This window comes from Dreissena polymorpha, chromosome 3, assembly GCF_020536995.1.
Source record: "Dreissena polymorpha isolate Duluth1 chromosome 3, UMN_Dpol_1.0, whole genome shotgun sequence".
NCBI lineage: Eukaryota > Metazoa > Mollusca > Bivalvia > Myida > Dreissenidae > Dreissena > Dreissena polymorpha.
In genome coordinates this window covers 88,239,153-88,251,949 of record NC_068357.1, presented here as the reverse complement: position 1 = coordinate 88,251,949, position 12,797 = coordinate 88,239,153, and the positions used below count along the sequence as shown (strand labels likewise).

Sequence of the window (12,797 nt, the reverse complement as noted above, 5' to 3'; positions counted from 1 at the left end):
AATATGGAATGCACTGTGTTTCTTTTTACATAGCGGCGGTCGATTTGTAAACGTGGCTGCATGCTGAAACTAATAGGTTGAAGCTTCGCCCCTATCATGCGTTATGCGACGCTATGATGACGTGACGTGACAGGAAAATGACTTTTAGTGACGTAAACTCTGAATGCCGGTTTTACTGATTTGAAAAGGAGACAGTTTTAATGGTCACATTCAATATTTTGATTAATGATAAGGATTAAACTGTGGTTTACTATATACATATTCAGATGTAACTGTTGGGTTAAGCTCTATACAATTTCCTCCTCTGCATTACCAGCACAATAAATTATACAAATGAGACGGCCCGACGACGTCAACATTGAGGGGTACGTATTGAACAACATTAAACCCGCGAAATAGCTGTAGAAAAAAATCAGGAATAATTGCATTAGAACACAAGCTTAATCAATGAGCAAAATATAAGCGAGACAACATTACTTGTCGCGGGACAAAAGAAAAAGAAAATTACGTTTTTTATCGAGTTGAACACGCAGACAGCAAACTGCTTCCTATATGAACGGTTTGGTTCATTACACTGTAATTTACAGTAAAATGTTAACACTCAAAAAAGTGATTCCCTGTTCGACTTTTTACACAATGCAATGGTACATTAAATATTGAAATACTGACGATTACACTTGGGAAAGTAATTGGGATGATAAGCTGTGTCGGAAAGGCAAACATTGAGATGTTTCAAGGGTTGCATTTTAAATGTTGCCGCAATTGCGATGTTGATTTGTACAGGGACCTATATCTTGTGTAGCCATGACGAAATCGATCAGTTACATGACATACCTTCTAAAGCTACGGTGTATATTATGAAAATATTGGGAATGCTGCAAGCAACATATTAAACACAATTATGTAGCTCAAAAAAGATTTATACTTACATTTATGGTAATGGCGATCGTTGAAATTGTATTGACGCGATTTTTAGTTGCTTAATATTTCCGCTCCATCGGACTATAAATCCCACTTCTAGAGCTATAAGAAAGGGTGAATCTCCGCACTTCAAAGCTTCAAATGAATTATCTGTGTATAAAAATTATGTGAATGATGAAACTATGTGACATGCTTTACAGTTAATATGCCGTTCAAATGGTGCTTACACCACACGAAAAATGTAGATCGCCGATTAGTTTGCATATGACAATTTTGACATACCTCATATCTGTGTCATCAAATTTGCATCAGGTAATTGTTTATTTACAGTCCCTTTGACCTTTGACGATAAATAATGTTAGTCCTGATGACCTTATGATTTCTGTATAAATACATGGGTGATTTTTAATAATATCACTAGATCGAGTGCCGAAATGAAAACGTGAGTTTGTGCACCCTAGTTGCAACAAGACTATTGCCAAGCAATATATGTCCCCTACCGGCTCCACCATTGTCAGAAATTCCACCATTGTCAGAATTTAAAAAAAATATTTGTTACAATAGCAACCAGAATTTTTTACATAGGAACAAAATGAAATGACGTGCATAAAGTCCATATTGCCATCTATCCATGTTTCAAGTTTCATGAAAAAATATGAAGAACTTTTTAATTTATCGCAGGATCCAGAAAACCACCATTTTCAGCAGTATTTCTAGTTATTTTTTGCCATAGCAACCAGAATTTTTGACGTACGAACGAAATGAAAAAAACGTGCATAATGTCAATATTGCCATCTATCCATGTTTTAAGTTTCATGAAAAAATATCAAGAACTTTTAAAGTTATCGCAGGATCCAGAAAACCACCATTTTCAGCAGTATTTCTAGTCTATTTGTTGCCATAGCAACCATAATTTTTGACGTAGGAACGAAATGAAATGACGTGCATAATGTCCATATTGCCATCTATCTATGTTTCAAGTTTCATGAAAAAATATTAAGAACTTTTAAAGTTATCGCAGGATCCAGAAAAGTGTGACGGACAGACGGAGCGCAAACCACAAGTCCCCTCCGATGAAACTGGTAGGGGACTAATAAGCAAACTCGCAGATATTGTGATTAATAACAAGTTCTTTAAGCAGAATTATTATGTTTACGTTATTTTTGAAGTTTTTTTTAAAACAAAACCTGCACTTGATCTTGGTGCCCAATCAACCCAACCCAATTGGGACCAAAATCTTGTTCCCAGCTCCCCTTTCTGTCCATAATTCTTTACTTACTTCTTTCTTTAATACCCAGGATTTAACCACCAGCAATCATTTTGAGAATACGTAGTACAAAATGTTTATACAATTTGGTTAAGTGAAGATTACATGCAACACTGCAATTTAAGATATCAATAAGATAAATTGTACTTAACTTAAAATATCTTATAAGCAGGGTGGCTTTTAATCAATATAAATTGTGTTCATTTCTTACTTCATACTCTATTTTGTTATTAGAATAGTGCCCCTTTAAATTGCAAAATTCTGACAGGAGACACCATTTTGTCCATACAAGAACATGGGCTTTAAAAACATGTGATTTTAGCAGAATAAACTTACAAACAGAACTCCACAAATTAAGATTTATTTATTGTCCACACAACAGATATAACACCACAGACCAACCCATGATATATTACCACTTCAAATGACTATCTAGCAATACAAACTTATGTTAAATATGCCAATGCAAAAGTATAAAAATAAGCAAAATGGGAAGATGTTTTTTGAAAAACGAAATGACAACAAAACCGATTACAATACAAAGCACTAGTTATCTATTAAAACCTATTACTAGTATCTACTCTTTCCATTAAATAAAATAGTGAAGACAAAATGGGGATTTTTGTTACAATAATGACATATCTGGTCACAACGGTATAGTCATTATGACATAATTGCACATGTACTAAACAATATTGAAGAAAATCTTTGGTACAATATATGGTTTGGAATTTCACTGCTAGTAAGACTCGTACAATATATTTTTTGGCAATTACATGATCAACAATTCTGTGAAGAGACTGCATGTGGTGAAGTCAAATTGATTGCATTTCCAACGCTTGATGTTATTAAATCTTTAAAGGGGCCTTTTCACAGATTTGGGCATGTTTTGAAGTTTGTCATTAAATGCTTTATATTGATAAATATTAACATTGGATCTAAAAAGCTCCAGTAAAAAATCAAGAATAAAATTTTTAAAAAAGTAGCCCGCAGCAGGGCTCGAACCAGTGACCCCCGGAGTCCTGATGTAAAAACGAATTAGACCACTTGGCCATCCTGCCAAGTATCTATGAGAGACGTATTTTATACTTTATATAAGCAATCTTCGTAGTTTCACAAAATTAAACGACAACAACAGAACTCTCCAAATTATTCAATATTTTCGCGTTGCAACGCTTTATAATTTTCAGGTTTTTAAATTGTCAAAAGATGCATATTATGGCTATATTAGACCATGGTAAATGTTCAGTATTACTGTTTCCTCACAAATATCATAACTACAATGAAAATTTGCGAATCTGAAACACCTTTTTTCAATTTTGTCAATTTACCAAAACGTGAAAAGATCCCTTTAAAAGGTGGTGGGCGCTATAATTTTGTTATGCAAATATACATACCATATGTTTGTTAATGGTATTATTAGACCAATTAATGTTATTAAGTTTAATGTGCTATCTTAATAAATAATTGTTTGAAATAAGGTGAAATTGAAAATTTGCAACACCCTGTACTTGTGTTTATACATAATTTCAGCTACCATAAAATATATAAGCGCATACTTTGGTATATGTATTATAAAAGAAATTACTGGCTAAATGGTAACAAATGATTATCCCAAAACTATGGTATGCTGGGGTATAAGAAGGTATCAGCACTATTGCTACATACTCTATTGCTGAGCAAAATTGTTTGGTCATAGGCACACATGTACACAACTGTAACTGATGTATTGGAGAACAAATACAACTATTGAAAAAAAAACAACATAATGACTGCAGACAAATCTAAATACATTATTTTATTCATATCCAAATAGACAAACCAAATCTTTGCAAGCAGAAAAACAGACACTCAGCTACTTAAATTCAGTGGTTTTCTTTGAAAATGATAAATATCCTAACAATGTCTAGGATAAATATTTTAAATATATTTTGTGCAAATATTGAGAAAAAGAGGCTTCTGTTTATCATGCACCAACCTGGATAATCATTTCAATGATGCTTAGTTACTTTTGATAAAAATTCAAATGCTAATTGTTGGTATTTACAAGCAAACTTGAAGCACATGTCCGTCATTCAGCCATGATGGCTATATTTGACACAAGGCATCTGACATCTGAATAAGGGCTTGTCAATTCAACCTTGTTAAGAAACCATGGCCGCTCAAGACAATGTGCCTGCCTGTATTTGTGTTTTATAAACTTTTTTCTGATGTAAAAACCATGTCACATGGCAATCTGTACTGAATCCCTTGCCAATCATAACCGCCTAAAATAAAAGACGATTGTGTGTCATTTGGTACTGTTACTGTGTTTAAAAAAATAAAACATCCAACAAAGTAAAATTCTGAGTAGAAAATACTTTAAAAAGAAACAAAATCCAAGTAACAATGACTAGCATTAACACATAACTGAATGAATAAAAACATACACTTAGAGAAAATAGAAACCACAATCAATTACTCGATGGCGCTTGTTCCATGCATCTGTCATTCAGGTTAACTATGTTGGCCACAAGATGTCATATCACTGTATAATATCAATAATATGACACCTCAGTTACCACAAAGTTATTGGGCACCCATTCAAGATGCTGAAACCACCGATAATTCAGGTACATTAGCAAAGATAGTGACTCACATATGCCACACTGATAAACAAAATGTTTAAAAAAGTAACTAATATTGTCCCCGTTTTCATTCTATGTGTAAACAACAAGTACTGTATGAAAATGAATAGTAAAACTAACTCTGATCCAAAAAAAAATTGGATGGAAAAACAATTACTTAAAGGTTTATTATAAGGGTTACAACATAATCATTTTTTGATAGAAATATATCTTAAATTTATGAGAAAAAGTTAAAAGTTCGCCTGAGATTAACATATTTGATTACAGACATATTATAAGCATACATATATATGTATATATACACACATTAAAATCTAAAACTAGTACATATGTAATGCATTAAGCAACATTTGCAAAACATACAGAAAAAACAACACAGTTCTCATAAAGTTATTTTGTTGCAGCTTTTTGGTTTGACATGATCTACCGATGTTGTGATATAAAGAAAGTATTTGGTAAGGAACTCATTTTCATGATTACCATTAAAAAAGAAAGTGTTAAAATCAGGGTTTGCATTTATTAGCTTAATGGTTAATCTTGAGTTAAGATAAGGATTAGTGAAAACAATATCTTATGTGTGACCATTAAATGACATTGTTAGCCACTAATAATGTAGCTTGGATGTAGTCACTAAACATAATGTATCAATATAAATGTAAAGGACCAAAACTGATGTAATTAATATAATTGCTTCAATTTTAAATTAGAGTCAAATCAATTAACAGTATCAAACAAGAAGTTAAATGTTGGTATCAATATTCAATTGTAAATAATAGAGATGGTCACAATTCTTTCATAAGGCCCTTAGTGGAGTTTTTAATGTCTTAAATAGTCAAAAGGTTTCTGGTAATTGTGTCCCAGACACTATTTACAGTCATATCGCTATGGAATTTGCTCATTTGATACTAAAAAGAACACATTAAAAGAGACACAGACTAAAACATAAATAATTGGGAAATATTCCAAAATTTTTTTTTACATGTAAACATTTAAAATACAAAAACTTTCACAACACAAAACACAAAACTACATTGTTATTAAAAGATTAATTGGGATACTTACAAAACTATGTTTTTTAACATTATTGATTATTCAGTCTTAAATAGCAAACATTATAAGCAATAACTCTTGATTTTTACATGATGACAAGGCTTAAATAGTAATAAAATAAAAACATCTCAGCAATCAAATTTTTGTTGACTTTCTACAAACCTTTTTACGAAATTTGTTTACAAAAATAAATGCAACAAAAAAACAAATAACATTAATATTTGCAATTAACATTTGGTTATTATTAATGGTTTTTCAACTTTAAGATGTCACATGGTTACACAATCTACGTTAACTAAATGCCCCTGATATTTTGGATTTGTTCAGATTGCTTCAGGTCGATCTGGCAAGATAAAAGCTGATATTGCAAACTTTTGATAGTCACATAAGAGTCCAACTGTTTTGTTATCTCTGCAAGAACAACTAGTCCTCCTGTGTTTACTGTAACAGAAAAGCAAATGCCTGTAAAGATCATAAATGAATAATATTTAAATAAACTATTTTCCATAAAATGTATTATTTTTAACATAACTAAAGTACTGAAATAAATATGTTGTAGACAAATATTTTAAGTCCATTTTGACATCTTTATGCATGTTTTTTTAGTAGCAGTTTTGCTATTTCTACTAAAACTTTTGTACATAGGAAGATTTGTTATTTCTGCTAAAACTTTTATAAATAGGCAGATTCTTTGCAGCTACAAACATAAAATATTTACAGAATGAAACAACAAGCACAACTTTTACAAGCTATACCATTTCCAAATTTTTCTGCCTGATCAAATATGGCCTTATCCCTCAGCTAGTGGTTGAAAAAAAACCCTATCCATTACCTTGATGAAAATAAATGAGCTGCACTCTGAGAAAAGGGGGTTTAATGCATGTGCGTTAAAAGTTGCCCCAGATTAGCCTGTGCAATCCGCACATGCTAATCAGGGACGACGCTTTTCACTTTCATGGTATTTTTATGTTTCAATGATGTCTCCTCTTAACGAAAATCAAGTTTAGGGGGAAATGTTGTCCTTGATTAGCCTGTGCACACTGCACAGGCTCATCTTGGATGACACTTCATGCATATGCATTAAACCCCCTTTAAACAAGGAGGGGCTCAATTGCTTACCTCAACCAGTTCAATGTCCTTCTCAGAGAATGATGGTACAGGCATCTTGGAGTAGCGTAGGCGAATCAGATCCCCAACTTCTTCTATGATCTTCAAGGCCTGTGTTATAGCAATTTGTTGGATACAATATCTAGGATACTATAAAATGTAGTTTGGTTATAAACTTACATAGTAGTTAAAATGAATGTAAATGGGATCATATTATTTGAAACATCCTATTCATTTGGTGTTAATTTCATTATGAAAAAATACTCTTAATTTGTTGCACAATAATGGGGAAAATGGTAGATGTTGGGCATAATTGTTGATGCATTTGTTAACTTATTTTTTCATAACAAACACACTTCCTAAAATACATTTAGTTCATCACAATTGATTAAGGGAGCCAACATAGCTGATAAATGATGAATACAGGTTTTTATTTTGGGAACACCTTAAAAGATCTAAACAGCATGCCATGCTAACAAAATTAACCAAAACTTTTCACTTTTAAAATTAAACAGATCCACCAAATCTTGTGTACAACTATTTTGGCATTTTAAGGGAGAAAATCAGCTAAATAGAGAAAAATCACACCATTGAACGTAACAAGAAAAAGAATTCTCATGACTGCCCATGCTTACCTCATCAATGTCCGCCTTAGTGTGTGCAGCGGACAGACAGAACCTGGCGCGAGTCTTCGTGATGGGGGTCGCGGGAAAGCCAACCACAACCACACCAAGACCACGCCTCACACACTCACGACTGAACGCTCTGTGGTAATTTAATATAAAATATCAGACTCTAAATGATGCTTTCAGCATATCATAGCATTCTAAAAATAATGTCATGTATGCACTTACTGAAAATATTGAAAATATATGCAGTTTCAGGAATGCCAGGTAAACACAAATGTGTGTGATTAGCAAACAAAACTTAAGTCTGTGCACCCATTACTTATCAAAAGTTTAGAAGAAAAGAAAACAAGATATGTGTTTGTCGGAAACACTATGTCCCTTTCTGCGCCGCTTTGAAGCTATATATTTGACCTTTGACCTTGAAGGATGACCTTGACCTTTCACCAATCAAAATGTGCAGCTCCATGAGATACACATGCATGCCAAATATGAAGTTGCTATCTTCAATAATGCCAAAGTTATAGCAAAATGTTAAAGTTGGGGCAAACAAACGCACCAAATGACAGGGCAAAAACAATATGTCCCCCACTATAGTGGGTAAAGGACATAAAAAATTAGATCACTGAATAAGTAAATGCACGGTAGGGTTACTGATTTTACAGCGACAAGCGCTATAAGCCTGCAGTTCTTACGCTAGTTTGGTTGGCATAAACAGCAGCAGTGGCACAACTGGCGAGTCCTTGTTGCCATAGATTATGTAGCCCCGCTCGTGAAGGTTGCGCCGGAAATAGCGGCAGTTCCACTTCAACTGTTGGATCCTCTTCTTGCCTGGACACAACAAAGACACAGGGTTTGAACGCATGTTTATAAACAGTGTCATCCCATGGTTTTGCCTATGCAGTCCACACAGGCTAATCAGGGACAAAACTTTCCGCTTTTATGGAATATTCCATTTAAATAAAGCCTCTTCTAAAAGAAAATCTACTCTACGTGATAAGTGTCCTCCCTGATTGGCCTGTGCAACATGCAAAGGCTAATCTGGGGACAATTGACACACAAGCATTAAGCCAAGAAACTTGTGAGGATTGCGGCGGAAATAGCAGCAATTCAACTTAAACTGCTGGATTCTCTTCTTTCCTGGACACAAGAAAGATACATGCATTGACCCTTTCCCACTCAGAAGATAATTGCTATAAGCAACCAGCATAAAACTAGAACAGCCTGTGAGAACTCGCTGTTTGTTAAGGTTTTATGGTGTTTGCTGCTCATCAGTGAGTGTCATATGTTTGGTAATGAAGTCTTTAAGACTTGAATCTAATAAAAAGGTCTTTCATTTAATTTGATTTTCTTATGGACAACAAACGCTTTGAAATGCTTTAATAAGCGGTAAAGTGTTGATGTACAACAGTTCTGTTGCTGATCAAAAAGGAACCTCAGAACTGATATTAATTTAAACCTACTTAATTCAGCCTTATTCAGGGAAAACTGGGCTTAATGCAAATCCTTAAAAAAGTAATCCCAGATTAGCCTGTGCAATCTGTACAGGCTTATCAGGGACGACATTTACCACTTCAAATAAATTTTTTCTTGTAAATGCTCTTCTAAAAGAAAATCAGGTCTACATGGAAAGTGTAGTCCCTGATTAGCCTGTGCAGACTGGGATAAATTCTGGGAACAAAGACTTGATTTATTTTATAATGATTCTAACCATGCTTCTTGAGTGATGATAAAAATGAAAAACTTTTTAAGACAAGATGTGTTTGTGAAACACAATGTCCCCCTATATGATGTTTGACATTGTAGGATGACCTTGACCTTGTGAAGGATGACCTTGACCTTGACCTTTCACCACTCAAAATGTGCAGCTCAATGAGATACACATGCATGCCAAATATCAAGTTGCTATCTTCAATATTGCAAAAGTATTCATAAAATAAGCGATTTGGGCCACATATATTTGACCTCTGACCTTGAAGGATGACCTTGACCTTGACCTTTCACCACTCAAAATGAGCAGCTCCATGAGATGCACATGCATGCCAAATATCAAGTTGCTATCTTCAATATTGCAAAAGTATTCATAAAATGAGCGATTTTGGCCACATATAATTGACCTCTGACCTTGAAGGATGACCTTGACCTTGACCTTTCACCACTCAAAATGTGCAGCTCCATGAGATACACATGCATGCCAAATATCAAGTTGCTATCTTCAATATTGCAAAAGTATTCATAAAATGAGCGATTTTGGCCACATATATTTGACCTCTGACCTTGAAGGATGACCTTGACCTTGACCTTTCACCACTCAAAATGTGCAGCTTCATGAGATACACATGCATGCCAAATATGAAGTTGCTATCTTCAATATAGCAAAAGTTATTGCAGAATGTTAAAGTTGGCGCAAACAGACAGACAGACCAACAGACAGACAGGGCAAAAACAATATGTCCCCCACTACTATAGCGGGGGACATAAAAATGTGCATGAACTGGCAGAGGTAAGCTTTGATATATAGTGTACCTTCTGGGAAAACTGGGCTTCATGCTAGTGTGTTAAGTGTCGTACAAGATTAGCCTGTGCAGTCTGTACATGCTTATTAGGGACCACACTTTTTGTAATTTTTTGTTTAACTCATTCCATACTACAGCATTATCTCTAGGCAGCCCCTATCAGTAGTAGCCTTATCTATCCCTAGCTAATCAGGACCCTCATCAGCTCTGAATGCCTGACAGATTATCTGATTACTGTTACTTTTAGTGGTGTGAAATGGTATATAGTGTTTTTAAGTATTGTTACTTTGTTGACGGTTTATGTGACAGATGTTTTATTATTATATTTCCAATTTAAAAATGAATAGAGAAATATATGAAAATTTTGAAATCTTGCATAACTTATCAAATAAAAAAACATTGAATTATATCCAAATAAATTATCCAATACCATTATTATCTATGTATACCCTTTTTAAAAATAGAAACTTTTAATGAATAAAAACAATCTTTTAAAATTATTTTAAAATAAAACAAAATTAATAATTAAATGACATATAAACAATAATAAGATATTGCTTATAATAAAACAAACATCAATAAGCACAGTTATGTTTCAATTGCAAGTAATTTTATGAAAAAGAAAAAAAAATGAGAACATCTTAATATGTTTATATTAAAACTTAATTAAAATGAAGAATAAAATGAAATACAAAAATAGAATACAAATAACTATCCAAAAAAAAAACAACATGAGTTACCATTACTTAATTTATTTATTTTTATCTTTTTTTCCACAGGTTTTGACCAGAAATTGTAAAACAAAATCATTTTCCAAATTAAGAAAGTATTTGTTACATGAAATATGTTAGGTTGAAAAACTAACTGCAAATAAATAGCTGTTTCTTTGTAAGGCCAATTTGAACAGATGTATTTCATAAGTCATTAGGCATTCAGAGCTACATCTAAGTTGTCGTATATTTACGACGCTAGGAATTCACACTGTAGATTATTGGACGCATATATACGACGCTAGGATCTCCACTGTAGATTATTTGGACGCATATATACGACACTAGGATCTCCACTGTAGATTATTTGGACGCATACATACGACACTAGGATCTCCACTGTAGATTATTTGGACGCATATATACGACACTAGGATCTCCACTGTTGATTATTTGGACGCATATACAGCACTAGGGCTGAATGGGTTGAACAAAAATCCATTTTAGGTGTAAAGTGTTGTCAGCGATAAGTTTGTGCAGGCTGCACAGGAAAAACGTTTACACATGCATTAGGCCCATTTTTACCAGAGAGCGTCTCTAGCATACCTTCGTTAGTTCCGTCCTTTCCCATGATGATGGTCATGGAGGTGATCACTTGCTGTGCAATGGGAGGGGGCATAGTGGGCGCGTAGACAGACACGTGGGAGTTCACCCGCAGGTGGTTGATCAGACGCTGAAATCAACCCTTTCCCAATTAGATGCAAAGTGTAAGTGACTATATGCAACCAGAATTAAATTATGCTTTTATCAATTATCCAATAACATAAAACATACGGGCACTAATTAATCTATACTGTTAAATCATTCTAGAATCTACTCATTACAAAGCATTCACGTAACCTGATGCAAACATGCTTATTGTGAAAGTCTAAGTGTAATTATAAAGCAGGACCACAGAGGTTTCGCTGTACCTTGGAGCCCCCAATATAGCCGCCAGCGGACCCAAAGCTTTTGGTGAATGTCCCCATCATAATGTCGATCTCCTTAGGGTCGAGTCCGAAGTAGTCGACGACCCCACGACCTCTTGGCCCCATGGCCCCTATGCTATGGGCCTCGTCGAGGTAAAGATATGCCTTGTAGAGTTTCTTGAGTCGAATGATCTCTGGTAGCTTCACAATTGAACCTTCCATGCTGTGTAAAGTAATGTTATGCAATGTTAATTAATTAGTTCCATGGTGACCTGGCAATGGTCTCAACTAAATACATGTTTATTGTGGCCCACAGCTTGCATTACCTGTAAGGTTTGATCATGTTCCCTGACACACAGAAAATTTTCATTGTGCCCTTAGCTTGTGTTACTTGTTAGGTTAGATCATGTTGCCTGACACACAGAACATTTTTATTTTGCCATAAGCTTGTGTTACCTGTATACTCCTTCTACTACAATCAGGATCTTCTTCCATGGCCTGTGAGTGCGTGGCTTACCGTGGATCACTGCATCACGCAGGCGCTTCTCAAGGCTCTGCATGTCTGCAAGAACATACACTTACAGTTGCCTTGCTCTGGGAAAACAGGGCTTAATGCATGTGCGTCAAGTGTCACCCCAGATAAGCTCGTGAAGTCAGCAGAGGCTGATCAGGGTGACACTTTCTTCCTTAATGGTATTTTTTGTATCTTCTTAGTGAAAAGCCTGTTTAGGTGGACAGTGTCATCCCTGATTAGCCTGTGCGGACTGCTTCAGTTTATATGGTATAACACTTTCGTAAATTGAGTCTGACCGCTTTCAAGGATTTATGACAGTGTGCATTCAATCAACAGCTGTTTCTTATAATTGAAACATCATGGATTAAAAGGCTTCATAAAACAAATTGAGTTTTTCAAACGTTAACACATAATTGTAAAAGAAAGTAACAAAATCCTGAGTAAAGTAAAAAAACTGTAAAAAAAATCCGAAGGTGTAACTTTTATCTGGT

At 34.4% G+C, this 12,797-nt stretch overlaps 1 protein-coding gene across 1 annotated transcript in view; it reads right to left on the bottom strand.

Moving 5' to 3' along the window:
* Positions 1 to 2,533: 2,533 nt before the first annotated feature.
* The window catches only part of LOC127875159 (serine palmitoyltransferase 2-like), a 48,029-nt gene continuing 37,765 nt past the window's right edge, over positions 2,534 to 12,797 (bottom strand). The window contains exons 7-13 of the mRNA XM_052420016.1: positions 12,249 to 12,354; positions 11,796 to 12,015; positions 11,431 to 11,557; positions 8,294 to 8,429; positions 7,608 to 7,737; positions 6,985 to 7,083; positions 2,534 to 6,306 (exon numbers count right to left, since the gene is read on the bottom strand). Of these exons, the coding sequence (XP_052275976.1) occupies positions 6,304 to 6,306; positions 6,985 to 7,083; positions 7,608 to 7,737; positions 8,294 to 8,429; positions 11,431 to 11,557; positions 11,796 to 12,015; positions 12,249 to 12,354 (821 nt within the window). The 3' untranslated portion in view covers positions 2,534 to 6,303. The remainder of the gene's footprint in view (positions 6,307 to 6,984; positions 7,084 to 7,607; positions 7,738 to 8,293; positions 8,430 to 11,430; positions 11,558 to 11,795; positions 12,016 to 12,248; positions 12,355 to 12,797) is intronic.